The sequence below is a fragment of the Myotis nattereri genome (assembly GCF_964212035.1).
Source record: "Myotis nattereri genome assembly, chromosome: 5".
NCBI classification, from domain to species: domain Eukaryota; kingdom Metazoa; phylum Chordata; class Mammalia; order Chiroptera; family Vespertilionidae; genus Myotis; species Myotis nattereri.
Window position 1 is genome coordinate 46,418,634 of NC_138080.1, and position 25,645 is coordinate 46,444,278.

General features: G+C 35.5%; 1 protein-coding gene across 1 annotated transcript in view; it reads left to right on the forward strand.

The window, feature by feature from the left end:
- Positions 1–25,645, forward strand: part of RXFP1 (relaxin family peptide receptor 1) — an 86,675-nt gene that overhangs the window by 53,290 nt on the left and 7,740 nt on the right. The window contains exons 5-14 of the mRNA XM_081093209.1: positions 1,589–1,660; positions 4,472–4,543; positions 7,664–7,735; positions 7,830–7,901; positions 9,252–9,326; positions 15,250–15,321; positions 17,447–17,518; positions 18,222–18,293; positions 23,049–23,120; positions 23,983–24,054. Coding sequence (XP_080949335.1) covers positions 1,589–1,660; positions 4,472–4,543; positions 7,664–7,735; positions 7,830–7,901; positions 9,252–9,326; positions 15,250–15,321; positions 17,447–17,518; positions 18,222–18,293; positions 23,049–23,120; positions 23,983–24,054 — 723 coding nt within the window. The remainder of the gene's footprint in view (positions 1–1,588; positions 1,661–4,471; positions 4,544–7,663; positions 7,736–7,829; positions 7,902–9,251; positions 9,327–15,249; positions 15,322–17,446; positions 17,519–18,221; positions 18,294–23,048; positions 23,121–23,982; positions 24,055–25,645) is intronic.

Genomic DNA, 25,645 nt, shown 5'->3' on the forward strand with positions numbered 1-25,645 from the left:
GCATATTAGCCTTTTATTATATAGGATGTTTATTTCTGCATTGTTCTAACTTGCTAAATATTAACTCTATGAAAGTTGACATTAAGGTCCTGGAATTTAATCATTAAAATGATATCATCCAATAAGAACTTCCTTTATAAAAACTAGAGGTAGCTCTAACAATAATAGTAAAGCCAGCAGTTGCTCTCTTTCATTCACATACTTCACTTTGTGAAGAGTCAATCTTGGAATTTTAATTTTAAAATACAAAAATCTATTACATTAAAAGTATTTGGGTTTGTTCTACTAGGTGTGAATAATAACACCTACCTCTTTGCATTTCAATGGGGCCCTGTGAAAATATAGAGAATGCTATTTGTGAAAATATTTGACATCATTTAGAAAAAAACAGCCTATAAATTCTAGGCACCATTAATAAAAACTCAAATGTTCTAAGAAACATTATTTAAGAGATCTTACTAGGTAAATGATCCTCCCTCCCTCGAAGGGAACCTTTTTTCTGCCAAGGGTCATTTGGATATTTGTAGCATCATTTGTAGGCCACACAAAATTATCAATTTAAAAATTTAGCCTGCTATATTTGGTCAAACATTTAATTAACTCACCGCTAATGCCTTGGCAGGGCCAAACAAAATGCAATTAACCTCTTCCTCTTGGGTTCTCTCAGGGGACCTCACTTGTGTCTCTTTTAAGTATATTGTGCACCGGGCCTCCAGTGCTAGTAATAATAATAATAGCATCATATTATGAGAGGTAATCCATTTTTCACAATTAAAGAAAAAGACTGACATGGAAAGATTATGTATGATTCATGTAAGGGATCCCAGCTGCAATTGTTTTGGAGTTTTTTGTTTTTGTTTTTTGTGGGGGTTTTTGTTATGTTTCTTTTTTGCTTGTTTTATTTTGTTACTACTACCTTACATTGCTTTTCTTTAAAAAAAAAAAAAAGGAAAGGTTTAGGTCCTTCTCAACACAACCACAATTAAAGTGGAGGACCTGGTCTGTGCCAAGCTGCTTTTCAAATTGTGATGCAAGGCAAAAGCTTTCCATATGATTTATTAGACATTGAAATGCACCACTTATTAAATAAAGATGGTTCGATTGTATGTACCAATTGTCAGTTTTCTTCACAACTAATTTTAAAAGAAAGTAAAGGTAGTGGAATTTGAGCAATGAAATACTACAGAATATAAAGTTATTTAAGTCCTTGAATGTGTTTTAAAAAGAAACATTATTTTTATTATCATGCAAAAACTGAGATGTTTTCTAATGTTTGTTAAATAAAAGTAGAAAAGGAGAACATAACTAAAAATTGTTTTCTCAGTTTTATTATCTTTAATTTGTATGTCAAATTTATAGTGCTGTAATCTAATTTAAGAAAAGAGAATATATTTAATTAATACAAAAACAACCGTTAGACCGTGTTTAAATGATATGATACTATGAATATCAGCATAGCATCATGAAACAAAGTATTTCCTGAAAGTTGCTGCTAAAGTAAATAGAGTTTATAATTATCCATATTGTTGTGGCTTAAAAATAAAGAAAAGCAAACTTCAAGTAAGAATCCAAATTACCTTTATTTCAGGTCACTTCAGAGAAACTTAATAAGAAAACTTCCTCCTGATGCCTTCAAGAAGTACCATGATCTTCGGTCATTGTAAGAAAAAAAATTTTAATTTTTTAAAATTTAATTATTGGTATTAAAATTAATTAATTTTTTGGCATATCTGTTTCTTCCCATATCTGTAACACCAACACTGCTACTGCATAAGCTTAATCCCTCTTTGGGGACTTATTTAGCTATTAGTTGGAGACTACCAGATAATTTTTTTTCAGTATTTCTAGAAGCCATTCTAGAAAAATCTTATATACCTATCCCCAAGGAAACTAGAGAATGTGTGTTGTAAATCTTCCTGCCCTACTCTGCCAAAATGAGGGCCATCAAGAGGTTTCACTGTCAGCACTATTTAACAATGGATCACCGCAACACACACCTTAAAGAAAGATGTGAAGAACTTGCACTACATCTACAGCCAAGATTAGATAGTGAAGAGTTTTCCCGCATAGCCCAGCTGACATAGCTCAGTGGTTGAGCATCTACCTGTGAACCAGGAGGTCACGGTTCAGTTCCCAGCCAGAGCACATGCCCGGGGTTGGAGGCTCCATCACCAGTGGGAGCGTGCAGGAGGCAGCTGATCAATGATTCTCTTTTTAAAAATATATACTTTTATATATTTATTGATTTCAGAGAAGAAGGGAGAGGGAGAGAGAGATAGAAACATCAATGATGAAAGAGAATCATTGATCAGCTACCTTCTGCATGCCCCACATTGGGGATGAAGCCCCAAACCTGGGGATGGAGCCCAAAACCCGGGCATGTGCCCTGATAGGGAATGGAACAGTGACCTCCAGATTCATAGATCATCTCAACCACTGAGGTACATAGGCTGGTTCAATGATTCTCTTTTATCATTGATGTTTCTATCTCTCTCTCCCTCTCTCTTCCTCTCTGAAATCAATTATATATATGTGTGTGTATACACACACACACACACACACACACATATATATATACTGTATATGTGTGCATTTTTCTTTAAAATAGCAGACAGAAATAAAGCAGAATCAGAAGAAGCAAAATTAACCCTTTTCAATGAAATGTTCTTAAAACCCAGATAATCTGCAAAAAAAGTATATTTCATATTTGAAAATAGAAATTCCAATAAAAATTACTTTTTAGAATTTTATTCTGGGACATTTATCAATCAACAAAAAAAGAACTTGTCAAAATTACACCTGATACAAAAATTTCAAGATGATATTTCTTTATGCTATATTCTGATTTCTGTAATATGAAGAGTTTTTCTGATCTGTAGCACCACCTTATGTCCACAAGTTTAAAAGAAGTTAGGACTTCAAATTTAAATAGCAAAATTCAGGTTTATATAACACAGTAGTTTCGGATTTTTAAACAATGAACATTAAATTAATTCGTAAACAGCCAATTTGTTCCAAATAATAAAAAATCAAAATAGCCTAATTTAAAAAATTTCTAATTGGTTATCAGATGTATAGCTTGGCTCAGCCTCCAGAAAATATACATTGCTTGCTCATTACAATAATGAGAAATAAATACTAGTAAATGTTAAAGTCTTTGTATTAGTGAGAAAGATGCATTACCTACTGTGTGATTGGGCCACATGATCTGTGAATTGCTATGCATAATAAATTTAATAATAACATTTTATAATCAAAGTTAGGATTTCTTACACGTTGCAGAAATAAGGGATCTCTTTTAGTCAAAATTTCTAATTAACTGTTCATATTGGTTTCTCATTTATCATTCCTAAAATTTACAAAATTTATACATATACTCAGACTACCCTAAAGGACAGCTCTCAGAGCAAGAACTCAGGCTTGGAGGCCTTCCTTGGTCATCCCCACCACCTTGGCCATAGAAGCACAAAGCTTCCCTGGTGAATATGATGCAATTGCTTGTGCTCTGGGACCTATTTGACCTCCAGCTGCCTCAGGGTCAAACTATCAGTGTGATTTTAGTTATTAACTATGTAAGCCTGCCTTCTTATCCTGATATTCCTATCTAATTTATATTCTTCTAGTCCTGATTCTTTTCATTTTCATTTTTCTCTTTGTCATGTATATTCCTCATAAGTTTCTTCAAACATTTTTTTGTGTGTGTGGGGGCAAGACTTTGGGTGTCAAATTAATAAGATTAAAGTCAACTTGCTTAGCAGATTTGTGATTAACATGGAGTATTTCTGGGGGGCCTTAAAGATGTCACATACTTGTATGTTTGCCAGCACTATGTCAAACACCAACAAGTTTGAAAAATTATAGCAGGAAATGCTAAAAAGTCTGACTTCTGAGCCTCTTTTATTAATAAGTGCCTTACTGTGTATTAAAATTTCATTCCTAGAAAATTCAAATATTAAATTTTAGCTATTACCTTTTTTACCTTTACAACTAGTATTTCTAAATTAAAAACTAGCCTAATCATGCATGAATTTAAAATAGCAAAACAAAGTTACATTATGTCCACCTTCACTAAATTATTTCATTATATATGCCTTTTATAATTAAAAAAATTTAAATTGTGGTAAAATACATATGACATAAATGTACCCTCTTAACCATTTTTAAGTGTAGTTTTAGAGGCATAAGTACATCAATTCATTGTGTTACCATCACCACCATCTAGCCACAGAATTCTTTTCATCTTGCAAAACTGAAAGTCAGTTTCATTGTTTTCCATTTATTTATTTTTAATCTTAGAACAGTTTTAGGTTTACAGAAAAACCATGAAGATAATACAGAGGGTACCCACATACCCCTCACCCAGTTTCCCCAATTATTATCATCTTCTATTATTATAGCATACTTGTTACAATTAATGAATGACTATAGATACATTATCATTATGTTTTCCTTTTAATAATCATTTTCACAGGTTCCTGCAAGACAATAAGATTAGATCCATATCCAAGCATTCTTTCAGAGGACTGTACAATCTCATTAAACTGTAAGTACCAATTAATTTGCCTGTTCCACAGTGGTTTGTCAGCCTGTCCCATCCCAGTCCATACCAGCCCTCCTGCCCACAACAATGCCAAGGAGATGTGCAAAGAGCTGAAGGAGCACATAGCATTGCAGCTAAGTGCATGGGATTCTGAGTCATACAGGCTTTCAAGTCCTGACTTCATCACTCACTTAAGTGTGTGAAGTTTAGCAATTTTTTTTTCCTTTCTAAGAATCAGTTGCCTCTCCTATAAATATAAATTATAACAGTACCTACCTTAAGGTTGTTGTGAGGAACAAATGAGAAAGTTTATAGACAGAATTAGGCACACTGTGCAAGGCATATAACAAGATCTATCCTATATAATAAAACCCTAATATGCAAATCTACCAAACGGCAGAACGACTGGTCGCTATGACCCACACTGACCACCAGGGGCAGACACTCAAAGCAGGACTGCCCTCTGGTGGTCAGTGCACTCCCACAGGGGGAGCACCACTCAGCCAGAAGCTGGGTGCATTGCTGGTGAGCAAGCACAGCAGTGGTGGTGGGAGCCTCTCCTGCCTCCAAGGCAGCACTAAGGACTTCCCGAGCCTACGCCAGCAGGTGGACATCCCCCGAGGGGTCCCAGACTGTGAGAGGACGCAGGCTGGGCTGAGGGACCCCCCCCCCCTCCCACCAAGTGCTCAAATGTCATGCACTGGGCCTCTAGTTATTATATAATGCATTAGTCATGATGACAGGAATAATGATTGAATGAATTTAATCAAAATAAGAAAGTCTGATGATTATTAAAATTCATGAAGGAAAAAACCCAAAGACTTCCCCAGTTCATCCATTAATATTCACCAGCCCTTATAATGTGCAATTTCCTCAACTAGACTTCATGGGGAGCCAAGAAAGATAAGTCAGACCATCTTTCTTCTAGCAGCCTGCACATCAGTGTTTCCAGTACAGCCTTGTGCTACTGCTGGGGAGAGGTGGGCCTCTCATTCTCCAGAAGTTTAGTCTTAGGTGGAGAAACAATCGCAGCATGCAGCCAACAAGAGAGAATGATAAAAGAGGTTACTTAATTAACTCCTAAACCTGTATCATTCAAACCAAAACTGCTGTGTATGATGATTCAGTGAAAGGATGGACCACTCTGTGTCCAGAGCAGTGAAGAGTGGCTCTGAAGAGGGACTGGGCTCAACAGATGAATACGGACTGCATGGGTGGATCAAATGTCTGTACCTGGTGGATTTCCACTGGCTTTCAAGGGAGCCCCCCGAGGTATTCAGGGAATTGTAGAAGCTATTCTTCACCTCTTCTTGTGCCCACCTGAGGCTCCAGGTTTGAAAGGGAGGGAAGGAAGTGGTTCTAATATGGGCATCATCCCTTACTGCCCCTAAGCAAAAGTCAAACTTGGTGGGGGAAGTGGGGGTTCCTGTCAGGAGAAATTTTACAGGATGTCGACTTAAGATCTGCCAGAGTGGGGAAAAGGGAGAAATCAGTGTGGTCCTTGTTATCAGTGGAAATGAAACTTGAACCAATACTTGTATATGAAGCATAGGCAGAGAGGAAAAAGAAGAGGAAAGACATTGAAGTGGGAGGCATGGATGGAAACACTGTTATAATAAACTAGAGGCCCGGTGCACAAAAATTTGTGCACTTGGGGTTGGGGGGATTCCTCAGCCCAGCCTGTGCCCTCTCGCAGTCTGGGGCCCCTCGGAGGATGTCCACCTGCTGGCTTAGGCCCGCTCCCTGGGGGATCGGGCCTAAGCTGGCAGTCAGACATCCCTCTAGCAGCCCGGGGGCCCTCGGGGGATGTCCACTTGCCAGTGGGGAACAGGCCTAAGCTGCAGTCAGACATCCTTAGCGCTGCTGAGGAGGCAGGAGAGGCTCCCACCACCACTGCTGTGCCTGGCTTGTGGCTGAGCAGAGCTCCCCGTGTAGGAGTGCACTGACCACCAGGGGGCAGCTCCTGCATTGAGCGTCTGCCCCCTGATGGTCAGTGTGTGTCATAGTGACCAGTCATTCCCAGTCGTTCTGCTGTTAGGGTCAATTTGCATATCACTCTTTTATTATACAGGATAATATCTACTGAGTACTGTGACTTGCCAGTGCTGATGCCATGCATTGCCTCAAATGTTACAACAACCCTTAGGAGCAGGCACTAATATTATCTCCATTTCAGAGTTGAAGAAGTAGTGGCTCTCAGAAGTTAATTGCTTGCTTAAGGTCACACTATAAATAAGTAACAACGCTAGGAATCAAACTGCAGCAGACTCAGAGCAGGGTATTGATGCACTAAAGCAATTGAGCTAGAAATAAACATGGCAAGAGGAGATCAATATAGAAGAGAGGGGATTTACTCTGTAAAAGTGTGAGAGGTTGGGTAGGTATGGTGGGGTCAAACTCTTTAGCAAGACATGCCATGCCCTTTTAACCAGAACAGAGGGCCCTGTCTGCCTCCCAGGTGCATCTCTTAACTGTCTTCACAGCTCCATGGTGAGGCCACACTGAATTATCTGGCGATCCCTTCACTAGTCACTCTCTTCTTGCCTTTGCATAAGCAATCTCTTCTAACTAGAATAACTTCTACTCATTCTTTGCTTTGTGAATGACATGTCTTCGTCTAAGGTTCTTCTCAATCGTGCATCCTTTTGTAAAGCCTTCCTGCTTCCTCACTCTTTCATGCTCTGCAGCCCCAACCCCAGCAAAGCTAGGTGCCTTCTCCTCTGCATTGTCAGAGTAACATGCATGGTGCACTTCTCTCCTCTCCCCTACATTGCTGTAATAACCTATTCACATGCTGCTTTCCCTTGAGATTCAAGGTCCTTCAAAGAAATAAATGGTATGCTTATCATAAAGCCATAGAGTAGGTGCTCAAAAAAATTTGATGAATAAGTGAATAGATGAATGAAGACATGGCTGATTGGTTTATTGATTGATTGTGAGAGAATTAAAAACTAGACATAAAAACATAAATGATAAAGAACTTTTAGATCCAAAACCAGGGAAATGGCTTGATGAGAAGAGTATATATAAAAAAAACTTAAGATGTATGATTATTGTTTTTCATTTTCTTATTATAAAATATCAGGAATACCAATTATACTGTGGTCATTTCTTCTTTTTCAGGCATCTTAGTAACAACAGAATAACCTTCTTGAAGCCTGGTGTTTTTGAAGATCTCCACAAATTAGAATGGCTGTACGTTTAATTTATGTGGCATTTTATGGTATTGGTTTTTATGTTCTAAAACTGTGTTAAGTGAATTGATTTTTTTTTTCCTTCTGGCTGGCAGGATAATTGATGATAATCACCTCAGTCAAATTTCCCCACTAACATTTTATGGACTAAATTCTCTTATACTCTTGTAAGTACTAAAATTAAAGCAAATATTTTAATTAAAAGAAAATACATGTATGAAGATTACTGCTTCTCAGAAGGAAGGTGGAGTGGGGAGAGATTATGCATATATGCATAACCCATGGACACAGACATGGGTGGTGAAAGTCTGGGAGGCCATGCAGAGTGGAGGGGATCAATGGGGGGAAAAGGTGGCCATATGTAATACTTTCAACAATAAAGATTTTTTTTTAAAGAATGAGAAACAAAAATATTTGGGGGTAAAAGTAATCTTCCTATAGTTCCTATTCTGTTTTTGTTTTGTTTTTTTGTTATTAGTGTTTTGGTGTGTTTTTTTTTTGGGGGGGGGGTGGTATGCTTAAATGTTAAACATTTTGATTTATTTCTACTTTTTATTTTTATAATTTTCCATATTATCAACTGTGGCATCATTTCTCATTCTATATCTTATTTGAATAATAGGTTGAAAGTTTATGGAAAAGTATTTACTTTAGTGGTACTAACTTTCCAAATGCACAACAAAATATAAAAATGATTTTATATTTTTCAGTGAGTTTGTTCCATGTAAATGATAAATCTACATCATTTTTTAAAAAAAATTACTGCTTTAAGTTTAACAGCATTAAGTTTGGAATTGTAAAACCCTAAAAAAGGATTTACAACTAAAAACCATTACTTAATTATAGTTTATAAGACTATTTTGTAGTTTTAACAGTTTTTAAGATTTTCTGTCTTCTACAATTTGAGCCCATCAAAACTGAATACATCCTTACAGTGGTATTTTATTGAAATATTCTTAAGCATACCATTACTACCTTATGTTAATCTTGGAAAATAAAAAAAACATTCATTTAAAATCACCTCCTTTCTGGCCAGCATGGCTCAGACCGATGTTGAGCGTTGACCTATGAACCAGGAGGTCACAATTCAATTCCCAGTCAGGGTACATGCTGGGTTGCAGGTTCAACCCCTAGTAGGGGGCGTGCAGGAGGCAGCTGATCAATAATTTTCTCTCATCATTAATGTTTCTATCTCTCCCTCTCCCTTACTCTCTGAAGTCAATAAAAATATTTTAATTAAAAATAATATCACCTCCTTTTTATTGCCCACTGTTGAAAGGCACTGGCTTTTCTTTTAGTTACTAACATTACTGCTTCCTCCATATGACAGATATTATTTATCTAATTTTACCACTCACAAGCAATGAAATATAAAACACAGGACAAAAATAAAGAAAACAACTAAATTAATAGATTTCCATGGTTTCATAAGAATAATGATAATACCATGTTTGGCTTAAGTTAAATAAAATAACTAGAAAAAAATGTGATTTTTTAAAATTTCTTTTCTTTTTCAGAGACCTGATGAATAATGTCCTCACCCATTTGCCTGACAGACCTCTTTGTCAGCACATGCCAAGACTGACTTGGCTGTAAGTTGCTCTGTCTTTTCTTAAAGAAGTCAACTAACTTTTCTAGTTTTGCCTCGTTCGTTTGGGTATTAGGTTCTGTAAAATGGTAAATTGTTAATGTCGTATCACATTTCCTCAAATGACTTTAACATGATTTTGTTATTAAACATCCCCATCATCAAACTAACTCCTCTAAACTCTCCCCAAAATAAAACGTCTCAAAAACAACAACAACAAGCAAACAAAGAAAAACACTTGGAGGCAGAAAGAAGGCAGAAGGGATGGCATAGCATCTATATAACATCTCCCCCTTTTCCCTGTTGACCTATCCACCTATTAATATGTACAAAAAGACTAAATTTTCTAAATTCTGCATAGTGAAAATGTGATACTTAGAATTTAATTTTGAAGTCTAATCACAATAGAATATGTTCCATGAAATGTGTTACCGAATAGCTTTGCTTGTTGTAATAAGTATCACTCCACTATTCAGAACTCAATTACCCTGTAAATTTTCCTATTAAAATACAGGTAAAATGAAGAAATAAATAACCAAAATAACGATTGAAATATTTGATCAATAAATGTCAAATACAGTACCATATGAAAACTCCCTCTGTTTCTTATTATGTAGGAAATTCTCAAATTTTTCTTTAATTCTAAGCCCAAAGTAGATTTAAAATGCCAAATTAAAAGTAAGGGGGAAGCCCTGGCTGGTTTTGCTCAATGGTTAGCGTGTCAGCTTTCAGATTAAGGGTCCTGGGTTTGATTCCAGTCAAGGGCACCCCTGGGTTGTGGGCTCGATCCTCAGTAGGGGGCATGCAGGAAGCAACGGATCAATGATTCTCTCTCATCATTGATGTCTCTCTCTCTCTCTCTCTCTCTCTCTCTCTCTCTCTCTCTCTCTCCTCTCCCCTTCCTCTCTGAAATCAATAAAAAGTATATCTTTTTTTAAAAAAACATAAGGGGGAAGAAGCCCTGGCTGGTTTTGCTCAGTTGCTAGAGTGTCGACCTACAGACCAAAAGGTCAGAGGTTCGAGTCAAGGGCATGTACATGGGTTGCAGGTTTGATTCCAGGGCCTGGTAGGGACTCTCAGGAGGCAACCAGTCAAAGTATCTCTCTCACATCAATGTTTCTCTCTCTCTCCTCCCACTGCTTCTCTTCCACACTCTCTCTAAAAATAAATGGAAAAAGAGATCCATGGTTGAGGATTTAAAAAAAGAAAAGTAAGGGGAAAGTTAGAGTAAGAAACTATTTTTGTAAGAAGTGACAACTATCAACCTGATAATAAAGCAGGAGGGAGAGATACTATAAAAAGCAGACATAGTAATTCAAAACATACTATAGTTTGGAACTATTTAGGGGAAGGCAAATATCTCAGAAATCATGACTTGGTCCAGAGGGCATCTTGGTGTAGTCATTATGGAAAGGGAAAATTAAGTTTAATATCCTGTGTTGTAATTAAATTTTGGTTCAGATCAATACATTAATAGTTAACCATGCTCAGTAATCCAAACTTAGTCATAAGTAAATTAGCAATGAAGGAATCATGCATTGAGACCAGAAGCAAATATGGGAGATACTAAGCTTTCCCTTTGCTTTAAAAAAGATAGCTATATATCACTTCAGATAAAAATAAAAATTATTAAGATTTATTACTAAAAAGTGGACTTTTAAAATTGTTAAGTTTTAGCTATCCAAACAACTCATTCCATGTACATTCCTGATAGTGACTGTTACGCCTATTTTAATGCTAGTAATAATTTTTACTTTATAAGTATTTGTCTTTTAAAATAATTGTAATATCTTTACCTTGCCCATGAACTTTTATTTAGCAAGTATAAACTAGAAAATCTGATTGATGTGTTGGCCTAAATAAATAAATAAATAAATAAATAAATAAATAAGTTTAACTCTGATTTAGTGAAAAAATACACATAAAATAAAAAGACACATGATAGCCCAGGATAATATGCTTGCAAAATATATGACAGACAACAGATTAAAACTTTTAATATGGCTCTTTCAAAGCAATTTTTAAAACTGTAAACACTATAGTAAAGGTAGGGAAATTTTAAAAGGAAGCAACATAGGGAATAAATAAGCATATGGACAGATGGGCAATAGCTGAAGGAAGTTGAACTAAAGATCAAGAGAGTGAAGTAAACTTTTAATTTGAGATAAGACTGAGCAAGATTATATATGGGTTAAAGGAGCTAATATATATAATTTGGATATATAGACAACAGGGAGGCTGTATTACGGAGCAAGGTAGTGGAAGACATGGAAAAGGATGGAAATGTGATACACATAGAGCAATGAAATGAAGGAACTAACCTTACTACAATCAACATGGCTCAATTTCAAGAACATAATATGAATTACAAATAAACTATACAGGTTGGGCATACAAGGATATGGAGAACTATTCACATACTTAATAAGTTAACTCTAACTGATGTATATCAAACTGCAGTGTCCCTTCTCAATAACAGAACTGGTTTATTTGGGACAGCAATGTACCCAGCTAAAAGACCACCTTCCGAAACTTCCCTACATCTAGAGCTATTCACATGACTAACCTCTAACTAATAAGGCTGAAGAAGTATAGTGTGGCACTTCTGGGAAATCTCCTTGAAGAGAAAAAGGCAGACCTTTCTTTTCCTTCCTTATCTAGAACAAATGGATATTATGGCCAAGCATTATCTTGGACCATGAAGACTAGGACACGTGAATGGTGAATGTGAAAGATCTGGGTTTTTAACAACTTTGTAAAACTGCCATACTAGCTCTGGACTGCCTAATTCTAGATTATTTTTTTCTTAAAAAGAATTCCTTATGTATTTATGCTGTTATAGTTGGGTCTCTGTTATATGTATCTGCACCAAATCCTAATAGATATAAAACTGCAAACAAAGAATGCCCAAAGAGCATTCACCGAAATTGACCATATATTTTAGGACATACACAAACCAAACTCGAGAAAACATATGGAGGGATTGGCCTAAAGCAGGAGAAGGGCTATCTCTTCCTCTGAGACTAGAAAGAGACCAGGTGCACTTACAGGTAAGTCTATAGATTTGGGCAGAAAGTCAAAGGCTTTTCCCTACTTGATCACCTCAATATTTTCTGTGAAATAGGAGCCAGAAATGTTTAAAAGGTTGAGAGGAAGTAGAGGACAAGGAGGTTTGCATGATTAGAATGCCACTAGGGCAGTGGTCGGCAAACTGCGGCCCCTTGAGTGTGGCTCTTCCACAAAATACCACGTGCGGGCACGCACATACAGTGCGATTAAAACTTCGTGGCCACACTCAAGGGGCCAAAGAGCCGCATGTGGCTCGCGAGCCGCAGTTTGCCAACCACTGCACTAGGGGATAAGAGAGAAAGTTGAGAAGGAATAGCCAAGATTGTTGGTGTTTTTGTTTTGTTATTGTTGTTCTACAGATTGAAGAACCAAATTTTTATTTTTGACAAGTTCTGCCTTGTATAAAGAGAAAAATAAAATGATTAGATTCAGAGGCTCATCAAGTTGGAAAAGTGGTCTAAACAAACAAACCAACAACAACAACAACAAACAACAAAAAACACCACCCTTTTCAACTCCCTAAAAGCTAGGAGCTGGACAACACGAAGCAGGTTTGGATGCTTCATCTAATATGTATGCTGCAAACCAGATCCCTGAATATCAAGAACCAAAACCTCTAATTGTAGGAAGAAAGCCAAAGCCAACTTACAACTCGAGGTTAAAACAAATTTAAAGTTAAATAAAACTAACAATGTAATCAAAAGTCCCTAATTTGAAGTTTCATAAGTAGCTAATATCACCTGAGGATATTTTCTGAGGCTTAAGAGAGCATCACCACCTGGTGGTAGATTCATGGAACAGCAATGAATATTACGCAAGGCCAAAGCTTTGGCCAAACCTAATGACCATAAGTGCTTAGTTTCCAATTTAAGAACATAATAGGAATTTTTCTTTAAAAGAATGTTCTAGAGCAGTGGTTCTTAACCTTCTGGCCCTTTAAATACAGTTCCTCATGTTGTGACCCAACCATAAAATTATTTTCGTTGCTACTTCATAACTGTAATGTTGCTACTGTTATGAATCGTAATGTAAATATCTGATATGCAGGATGGTCTTAGGCGACCCCTGTGAAAGGGTCGTTCAACCGCCAAAGGGGTCGCGACCCACAGGTTGAGAACCGCTGTTCTAGAGTATTGTATTCCATGTAGTACAAAAATCCCTTCTACAAAATTCTTGAGTTATGGTACTACCTCTATAAAATATCTATAGTGAGACAAGCTGCTTCTCTGAACACTATAGATGGCGAGCTTAAACTTAAAATGTTTTGTGTCTTTCAACCAGTAAATCTAATTTTGCAACCTGATACAACATAAGAAAACCCTGTACCTTCTACAGCCTCACTTCAAATATATCTCTTGTTTTACTCTTCTCTATTATAAACACACCCTTTTCACCCTAGCTGGTTTGGCTCAGTGGATAGAGCGTCGGCTGAAGAGTCCTGGGTTCGATTCTGGTCAAGAGTACATGCCTGGGTTGCAGGCTCTATCCCCAGTAGGGGGCGTGCAGGAGGCAGCTGATCAATGATTCTCTCTCATCATTGATGTTTCTATCTCTCCCTCTCCAGTCCTCTCTGAAATAAACAAAAAAATATACTTTAAAAAATAATAATAAATAAATAAATAAATACGCCCTTTTTTTCCAAATGACTTGATTTCTAGATCCCTTACATCCAGATCTGCCAGATATACTTTGATTTGTCAATATCTATTTTTTATTGCAGTGCCCAAAATAAAACTAACTCTCCCAGATGTAGCCTAGCCAGCAGAATATCGCACTTCTATTATTGCTACTCATGTTTCCCTTACAGATTTTAGTAGCTGTGTCACACTTTAGCTCACATATTTGAGTCATGATTATCCCTATAGGTCTATGTTATAGGGTGACCAGTAAACTCAGTGTTGGCACTGAGGAGATTTAAGAATCAGCATTTACTTTTGAAAGTATATCCCTACCCTCAGCTAATTCTGAGGGTCTGCAAACATTCACCGTGAACCAAACAATAAAAGAATACTTTCATGATAACTACAAGAGAATAATAAAGCATAAACAGTCTGACAAATTCAGCTGCTTAGACCAGGCTCCTGACAGTGACTAAGTCACGTAGCAGGAGAGTTCAAGTAGGGTCAATAGGGTGTCGCAAGAAAATATATACACATACTTTGAATAATTATAAAGGCGGTGTTTATTAAAATGCATTTCATCTTCAATATTGAATTATCAGCTGTTAAAGTGTGAATGCGTTTCTTTGGGACACCCTCTATAAGTAATCCCTAAACTGGGAGTGGACAGCCAAGAATAGCCTGTGGGGATTCCTCTGTAAAAACCTGTGTGGCAATATAATAAAGCAATGAGGTTATTTATAGTGGGAAAGGCTAGTGAAAAATTTTTTCTGAGGAGTATTTAGGCAAGGGAGGTAGAAGCTAAGTATTGTTTTGGCAGTAGCAGCTTCTGCAGCCTGCAGCAAAATAGGGTCACACCACTTAGAGGAATGCCATTGGTAACTCTAGACAGATGCTTAATACAGTCCGCTATGAAATCTCTGTTTATAGTGAGTGTCTACCATAACAAAGGTTTTCAATTTGACTTCTCATTCTTTTCACATTTCTCAGAATAACATATGTGCCCATATGAACACGTGATATAGATATGGTGATTCAAACAATTTTTACAATTAACTGCGAAAAAAGAAACATTAAATATATGTAAATATTATTTCAGCTATTATGTAAGTGGCTACCTGTAAGAATCTATATAAAATAAACAGCATGTGAAATGATTTTATTAGAAAGCAAATAATTCTCAACCAATTTATTTCTGTCTATGATTAAAATTTAGCTTTATCATCTTTTATGTTTCAGGGATGTTGAAGGCAACCATATCCATAATTTAAAAAATATGACTTTTACCTCCTGCAGTAGTTTAACTGCTTTGTAAGTAATGTTTTATCCTTTTCAAACAATGTTATATCTCTTTACAAAGAAAATGAATCATTTATGTGAACAGTAGCTAGCATAAACATGCATAGTAATTTACGGCAAATGTTCACTCTCAGCTTGAAGTTTTTTGAAACTGAAGCACATTGGCAAAATTGCTGAAGTTCAAATTAAGGGTAACCACAGAGTCTCAATAGACATAAATCATCACAATGTCACTGTATTATCTGAGGCCTGTTTTTCCTAATCTGAAATAAAACCCATTTTAGTGGAAAGAAATTCTTAGAGACCACATAGAATCTGTCCCTGGGCCTCAGTATGAGAAACACTATAAGCAAGTCTTACTCTATAAGAATACTTGCTCTTTACAAATTATTACTGCAAAAATAGTGAGGGGGGATTAATTATAATAAAAAATGTTCTAGAAATACTGCAGAATGTTCACACCCTAAGTATATAATTGTGGACACCGGGATAAAGCTTAGAATGTTACTGAGTATCATTTACCCTTATGCCTCTCTGGCCTATTTTAAATTCACACTGCCTCTTCCATGAAAGTGAAGGATTCTGGGGCTTCCTTTAATATAAAAATACAGCGGCCTAATTCACAGTTGATTTTTCCACGAGAATGTTTTTCAAACTGTGAGTTGCAACTCACAAGTGAGTGATGAAAGTAATGTAGTATGTCCTGACCATAATTAAAAAAAATTGAATTGAATAAAAATATCAGAGTGTAATTTCCATAATTAAATGTATTGTTTCAAGCATCTTGGATTGTGTGGTTATATTTTATGTCCCAAATTAAAGTGCATTTCTTTTACTGTAGGTTACCATAGAAAATTTTGAAAACCATCATGTTAGAATATGCAGGGCTCCTGTGTATTGGCAATGCAATAGCTACCACTAAAACAACAATAACTTTTCTCCAATTATGCCTCCCATTGTAATGGATTCAGGCCACTGAAATATTTGAACTCTTCTGCAGTGAGTTCAGCAGTCCTCAGATGCAGAATGCTCTATGTTAATCATGCAAAATAGTTCATATGGATGTTCACATTAATTGGCCAAAAGAAACCAAATTGCACCCAGCCAGGTGTGGCTAGCAGTTGAGCAACGACCCAGGAACCAAGAGGTCACTGGTTCGATTCTTAGTCAGGGTAGATGCCCAGGTTGTGAGCTTGATCCCCAGTGTGGGGTATACAGGAGGCAGCCAGTCAATGATTCTCTCTCATCATTGATGTTTCTATGATCATAGAAACATTTCTATGATGTTTCTCTTCCTCTCCCTTCCTCTCTGAAATCAGTAAAAATATGTTTTTTAAAAGAAACCAAACTGCACCTAAAGAATATGTATCAAATATATATCCAAAAAACTTAGAACTTCTTTTTTGTTCTACTTGTGTTTGCTTTTTAAACCTGTGCATGATGTTAATTATGTTTCCTCTTGGTCCAGAGATATTAGGAGGAGGTGGTACTGCTTTGGAGTAGTTGGAGGAAATAAATACTTAAGGATGAGACAAGGCCAATATCCAAGCATGTCACACAACGTTTAAAGAATTGGGAATCCTTTGACTTTTCTATGAGTTAGTCCTTTATGCCAGCTCGTCCACATGAGATCCTGCAGAAGTGAATTGTTCAGAGTTACAGTCATCATTCAGCATCCCAAACTAGAGCTCTAACTTGGTCCAGCTTAGGCTAGACTTCCTTCAGCAACTCCACCCTAAGTTACATCAACTTCCAAATATGTATGAATGATAATTGTTTAGGGGATATTTTGCTAGACAGACATGCTACGTGGGCTGAAGAAGTGACTCTAAAACAGCTCCCTAATGCTCTCATGGTCTGATATTCAGACTGTTCTCAAGAGTTGAGATTTTCACTATTTCCCTTGCAAAGCTCTTCCCCATTTCACTTTAAAATTGTAATGTTTTATTTTTGTCATTATTAAAAGATTTGGAAATTTGAGATTAAAATTAGGTTGAGTAACATCATACTCCTTCAGATTATCTTGATGTGAAAAGTGCACTATATATAATTACCTTTGTTTTTGCAGGCTGTTCATCTCCTCTAATAACTCATTTATCAAGAAGCTATAATGTGTGTGTTGTTTTTTCACTTTCAGGATAATGGGGGAAAACAAAATTAATGACCTAAAAGAAAATGCTTTTGCACCTCTCCAGCAATTAGATGAATTGTAAGTTTGATTAAACACATAATGATAAAAATTTTCTTTCTACTGTTGTAGTTCATATTTGCTATGTATATATGCTTTTATACATTAAGAAATCTTTATTATCTCTTTTCCTAGCATAATTTATATACACCTTGGGCCACAAAGGAATTCTGAGAGCATATAAAAATGTGTGTTAATAAAAAATATAAAATAGATATTTGAGGAAAATGAAGTAAAGGAAACATAGATGCAGAGAAAAGAATAAATTTAGGGTGAATTTAGTAAATAAAATACATCTGACACCACTCTGTTCCACTGCTAGAGGGACAGCAAATTTGTCTTGAAGTTTCCTAAAGAGTTAGGATTCAGAGACCATTAAGATAAAGGGACTTCACTTTGCTATTTCTGAAACCAAAGGGTAATCTCTGATTCATAAAGAAATTAAACACTGCCATGGGTAACATCCCAACTTATAATAATAGAAGAGAGAGATCAATTAAATCAGCTATTTATATGTCCCTTTTTTGAAATCACTAACAATTCCAAAATAAGACCCAAAGCATGGAGGCATTGAACAGATTGTCACTCCCTTTTTTTAAAACTTTGAGACTTCTAGTAATTAATATTACTCATCAATAGCATTGTTAAAAGTGCTATGAATCAAGTATAGAACAATAAATAAAATCTTAAGAAAATAATAGGACTTTTTCAATTATTTCCCTAGGGACTTAAGAAATAATAAGATTGAACATCTTTCACCGCATGTATTTAAGGATCTAAAGGAGCTCTCAAAATTGTAAGACTGATATTTTGTCACTTCATTTCTTTAATTTTTTATGTTTTAAATTGTGATCAAGTATGTACACATAAAATTACCATTTTAACTATTTTTAGGTGTACAGTTCAGTGGCATTAACTACATTTACTTTATTGTAAAAACATCACCACCATCTATCTCTAGGACTTTTTTATCTCCCCAAACTGAAACTCTATACCTGTTTAACAATAATTTCCCATTATCCCCCCACACACCAACATCCACCACTCTGTGTTCTGTCTATAAATTTGACTCCCTCGGGTATCTCATATAGGTGGAATCATACAATATTTGTCCTTTTGTGACTTGCTTATTTCACTTAGCATAATGTCTTCAGATCCATCCATTTTGTAGCATGTGTCAGAATTTTTGAGTATTATTTTTCTAAATAATAATATTAATTCTATAATTGTATTTATTTAATTTTATAATTAATGAATTAATATAATTGTTCACAATAACAATCCACTGTATATATATACCATAATATGTTTATCCATTCATCCATTGATGGACACTTGGGTTGTTTCCACCTTTTAGCTATTGTGAGTAATGCTGCTATGAACATGGGTATACAAATATCAGTTCAAGACTTTGTTTTCACCCTGACCGGTTTGGCTCAGTGGATAGAGCATCGGCCTGCAGACTCAAGGGTCCCAGGTTCGATTCCGGTCAAGGGCATGTACCTTGGTTGCGGGCACATCCCCAGTAGGGGATGTACAGGAGGCAGCTGATTGATGTTTCTCTCTCAATGATGTTTCTAACTCTCTATCCCTCTCCCTTCCTCTCTGTAAAAAGTCAATAAAATATATATATTTTTAAAAAGACCTTGTTTTCACCCAGCCTGTGCGGTTCAGTGGTCGAGCACTGACCCATGAACTAGGAGGTCACTGGTTCAATTCCAGGTCAGGACACATGTCCAGATTGCAGGCTCAGTGTGCAGGAGACACCAATGGATGTTTCTCTCTATCTCTTTCCCTTCCTCTCTCTAAAATCAATAAACACACACACACACACACACACACACACACACACACACACACATATATATAATTTTTTAAAAAAAAAAACACCTTGCTTTCAGTTCTTTTTATATGTAGCCTCAGAGCTGTTAGATCAACTCTGAGGTCACATATTCTTAATTTTTCAAGGAAAATTATATTCTTAATTTTCAAGGAAATATCATACTGTTTTTTCATAGTGGCTACACCATTTTCCTTTCTCACTGGTAGTGTACAATAGTTCCAGTTTATCCACAACTTCAACAACACTTTTTATTTCCTATTTTGTTAATAATAGCTATCCTAATGGATATGAAATGGCATCTTGTGTTTTTGACTTGCATTTCCCTAATGATTAATGATGTTGAATAACTTTTAATTTGCTCATGCATTTGTATATTTTTTGGACAACTTATAATATTAAAGTATTTTACCCATTTTAAATTGTGTTTTGGTATTGTTGTTCTTGAATTATAGAAGTTCTTTATATATTTTATATATTAAATCTTTTCACATATAATTTGAAAATACACTCTCTCATTCTGTAGGTTGCTTTTTCACTCTGTTGATAGTATCTTTGATGCACAAAAGTTTTTAATTTAGATGTAGTCCAGTTTTTCTATCTTTTCTTTTGTTGCCTATGCTTTTGGTGTCATATGCGAGAAATCTTTGCCTAATCGAATGTCGTGAACCTTTCCCCCTAGATTTTCTTCCAATAGTTTATAGTTTTAGCTTTTATATTTAAATCTTTGATCTACTTTGAGTTAATTTTGTAAATGGTGTAAGCCAGCAATTTTCAACCTTATTCATCTCGTGGCACACATAAACTAATTACTAAAATTCTGTGGCACACACAAAATATATTTTTGGCCAATATGAAAAAAAAAATAGGTGTACTATTGAAACATTCACACCAGACAGCTATTGTTAGGTTGGCTGTTGTCATTTTTTTATTTGACAATCTAAGGGAAAAGAGGTCAGTGTCCCTCACTAAATAGTCAGGTATTGCATGTTTTAAAAATTCTTGTGGCGCACAGGTTGAAAATTGCTGGTGTAACCTATGGGTCTATAGTCTTTTTTTTGGTATGTGGATATCTATCTAGTTTTTCCAGCACCATTTGTTGAAAAGACTACCCTTTCTCCATGGAACAGTTTGGCACCCTTGTTGAAAACCATTTGACCATATACATAAGAGTTTATTTCTGGGCTCTCTATTCCATTGGTCTACACTGGGTTGGGAAAAAGTAGGTTTATGATTGTGAGTACATGAAACATAGTTTATTCCTATATTATTATTAACTAGAGGCCTGATGAATGAAATTTGTGCAAGGGGCTCGGCTCTCACAGCCTCGGCGGCTTGCCTTGGCCCTTGCAGCCCCGGCTTGGTCCGGAAGGTCGTCCAGAAGGACATCCAGAAGGGCGTTAGGCTGTCTGGTCTAATTAGCATATTACACTTTTATTATTATAGATTATTGTATTATCTATTCATATTACAACTGTAAACATACTTTTGCCCACCCTTGTATATCTGTCTTTATGCCAGTACCACATGGTTTGATTACTGTATTTTTGTAGTACATTTTGAAATCAGGAAGTGTGAGACCTCCAACTTTGTCCTTCTTTTTCAAGATTATTTTGGCTATTCAGGCTCCCTTGAGATTCCACATGAACTTTAGGATAATTTTTTTTTTTTATTTCTGTAATCTATATTGGGATTTTGATAGAAATTGCACTAAATCTGTAGATTACTTTGGGTAACATCTTAACAGTGTAAGTCTTCCAATCATAAGCACAGAATTTATTGATGTCCTCTTTATTTTCTTTCAGCAACATTTTGTTTTCAAAATATAATTCTTTCACCTATATATTGAATTTTCCCCTAGGTATTTTATCCTTTTGATACTATTATAAGTGGAATTGTTTTTCTATTTTATTTTGGATTTTTCATTGTCAGTGTATATAAATACATTTGGTTTTGTGCTTGGGAACTTTGCTGAATGTGTTTATTAGTTATAACAGGTGTTTTGTGTGTGTGTTTGAAATCTTTAGGGCTTTCTACATATAAGATCATGTCATCTGTGAACAGAGGTCATTTTACTTCTTCCTTTCTAACTTGGGTGCTTTTTATTTCTTTTTATTGCCTAGTTGCTCTGGCTAGGACTTCCAGTACAATGTTGAAAAGAAGTAATGCACCTGAACATCCTTGTCTTATTACTACTGGTTTTAGAGAAAAACTTCCAGCCTTTCACCACTGACTATGATATTGGCTGTGGACTTTCATATATGGCCTTCATTATGTTAAGATAGTTTGTTTCAATTCCTAAACTGTTGAGTCCACTTTTGTTTTTGTTTTTTTATACATTTCATTTTTCAATGTAATTCTTCCTCTCTTTTCTTCTTTCTGTAATCACCACCCCCCAGGGACACCCCTATTCCTCTCCCCCACCTAACTAATGGTCTAATCTAGAATAAATGTCTTAAAAAGAGAACTTGCCCTGAGAAACTTCTTTTAATCAATGATTCTTGTTTCAAGGTGTTGTTTTACAAAGACCCGGAAGTTTTCTACATTCAAATTCTGCTGTACTATCTGATTTACCTCTTTGTTCCTAGCTAGAGCCTTTTACTTTTAATTATGCCTCACAAATTGCTACAACATACCACTCTTTGACATATACTTTATGTAAAAAATTCTCAATGTGATTCTATGAATTCAAATTTTTTAAAATTTACCTTTATTATTGAAAGTATTCCAGATGTCCCCTTTGTTTGTTTGTTTTCCCATTGACCCCCCTCTACCCCACACCCACCCAACCCAGGCCTTCATCACTCTATTGTCTGTGTCCAAGGGCTATGCACATATGCATATAAATTCCCCAGGCTAATCTCTCCCCACCCACCCACCCACCCCACCCCCACCTTCTCTCTGAAATTCCTCAGTCTGTGCCATGCTTCTACGTCTAGGTTTTTCTATTATTGAAACCATACCTGATTCTAGGCAAATGTGAAGCAGGTGTGGCTCCTCTCTGGGTACCCTACCATGTTTCTGGTAGGAGCTATTTCTTGACAACTCCACCTCCATGCTCATGTCTTAGTCCTCTCTCTCTCTCTCTCTCTCTCTCTCTCTCTCTCTCTCTCTCTCTCTAGTTCTCTCTCTATCTGTAGATAGATAGATGATAGATAGATAGATAGATAGATAGATAGATAGATAGATAGATAGATAATAGATAGATAGATAGATAGATAGATGATAGATAGATAGATGATAGATAGATAGATAGATGATAGATAGATAGATAGATGATAGATAGATAGATAGATAGATAGATAGATAGATAGATAGATGATAGATAGATAGATGATAGATAGATAGATGATAGATAGATAGATAGATAGATAGATAGATGATAGATAGATAGATGATAGATAGATGATAGATAGATAGATAGATAGATAGATGATAGATAGATAGATAGATAGATAGATAGATAGATAGATAGATAGATAGATGATAGATGATAGATAACTTACCCAATTATAAAGTACTTCCTAAGAGCCAGGAACGGTTTTATCGACATTAATTCATTTAAATGCTAATGTACGCTATGAAGCATGTGCTATTACTGTACTTTTTTTTGTTGATGTTTAAAAGTAACCCAAAGATAGCAGATATACTTTATCTATCCTCAAGCAGTTTCCAGAAATAACTTATTGCTGCCTTTTTTTTAAAACACAGGAGTCTTTCCTATAACCCAATCAAGAAAATTCATGCAAATCAATTTGATTCTCTTGTCAAACTCAAGTCTCTGTAAGTATGTGCTTATGGGGATGTTTTATGATAAAATTGTTATTTGTATACTAATAGCTAATAAATTCTATGAAATAAGATTTATAGAATCTTTCAAATCAGAAGATTTATTCCCAGGATATTAGTTATGCTCTATAAAAACATATATAATGAGTGCACACTGGACTATAAACAGATAACTATTGGTTTTATCTTATATATTTGTAAACTAAAAATTAGATAATGATGAATCATTTCAAATTTTTCTGTAATCACCAGGAGCTTATATTGGATTGATTGCTTCAATCCTCTGAAGGCACCTATGCATATTCATTCCTCCATTTGCACTGGATTTCTAAGATTTATATGCCCACCTTTATTCCAAGAGAGAATATTCTAGATTACATAAATCATCCCTTGTACCATAAAAACATATTCTGATAGGATCTAAGAATTGCCTTAAAAGATAAGCTTCAGTTCATTTAGGTGTTCCCTTAGCAAAATGACATTTTATTAGAAAAAAATTTTTTTTTCATTATTAGGAATTTTTCAAAAATATAAAACTCCTCTGCCATTTTAATATTGTCTGAAAGATAGTGCTTGTTTATTTATTATGCAAACATTTATTGAGTGGTTACTATCACAAAGCATTGTGCCATCTTTGAGCATACAAAAAAAATTCAAATAAGGGAGATGTATATGGGTATATGTGAATAACAGAATCAAAAAGGGGTTGGGGAAGTGCCTAGGGCAGGCTGAGTACGAATGTTTAGTTTAGAGTATATGTTAACTAACAGCATTTTATTAAATTGTCCTTCACAAAACCTCATTTTATTTTACCCTGTATAACATGTTATTTTGATTATGAATTTGATATTTTTAGCAGTCTAGAAGGAATTGAAATTTCAAATATCCAACAAAGGATGTTCAGACCACTTATGAATCTCTCTCACATGTAAGCAAATGTTTTTCTTGTTCTTCACCTTGATTTTAATATTTTATGTTTCCACATGTATTGTGCTAATGCATCCATACCCCCAATCCATCCAATCTGTTAACATTTTCTAGTGACTAAGTTGCCTAAACAATAACTAACTCTTAAGTGTTAATATTGAATGGGGTGACATTTAGTTTCCATGGTTTGGTAGAATCAAAGATTTTTGAATGTCAGAGAACATGAGTATGGAGGGAACCCACTCAGCTTTGTAAGTTCTCCTCACTCTTATACCACTCATAAATATTGATGTTTGCCCAATGATCTGGTAATTTGTACACATAGTATAAGTGCTACCAAATAAAGTAGGAATTATAAGCAACATAAGATAATTATAAATAAATAATTGCTATAAATGGAGGAAGCTAAAAATGCCCTCAATGTCGGGATATAACTGAAGCAAGTGTGTATAGATACCACGGTAAACGAAAAATATTTTATTCAAACAGTGTGTCTGATTGTGCCATTGATTAGATGCTTTAGAAACATTTTCTTTAATTGAATGCAGTCTTCTAACAGGAATTAGAATGATCTCCTTGTCAGAATAATTAATTCTCAATAACTTAGAAAGTGTCATGTCAGTCACCACCACTCTATAATCTTGCTTTACATTTTAAATCTAACATAAGACTGTCTGTTTTTGTTTTCCATTATTCCTCAGAAATAAGACTTGTAAAAGCTTCCTTGGTTCCACACAACATAAAATACTTTGATTAAATTAAGCAAATTAGAATTTATTGGAAGAAAATGATATAGCTCCCAAAACCCAACAAACAACTCAAGAAACAAACTTGAACTGAGCAGACACCATGGCAGATCTAGGTATGCAGGCAGCAAGAGTTAAACAAGACAATTTACTGTAATTGTCAAGCTTTTATCTTGTATCACTACTAACTCTTTATACTGTAAAGATCATTTATATTTTTGGCCAGAGTACATAACTTTAGAGGCAAAAAGATCTCATTTTATCCCAATTTCTGCATTTATTAGAAAATTTCCTAGCAAATAATGTGCTTCTATGGACGATTCATCTCCTCCTGCTGATATTAATACCTATCTCATGGAGTTAATTTGAGAATTTGTTCCTGAAACCTAGCAGATCCTCAATAAATAGTGTTGGTGTTGGTGGTAACACAATAATAATTTTTTATTATCCAGGTAATGTCTTTATCCAGCAAAGGAGGTCTCTCTATTGATAAAAGAATTCCCTCCACAGATATGTTCCAAAATCCAGTGTAAGAGATAGGCATACTAGCAAGTGGTTATAGGACACACAACTTCTGTCACAAAAAAGCCATGGAAGCACAGAGAAGAGAGCACTTAACTCTCCCTTCCCCAGAGGGTTCAAAAGCAAGATCAGTGGCAGCAACAATAGGAACCATGTAACAGTGCGTTTACATATACTAAACACTAAATGCCCAGAATATTTTCATTGATGGGTTCTCTCTATCATATGTTAACAGTTATTTATATTCTAAGACATGGCTAGCATTTGGATATTCATTACGCCTACTTGCTGCTCTCACCCACATGTTCTTTTACAATAACAATC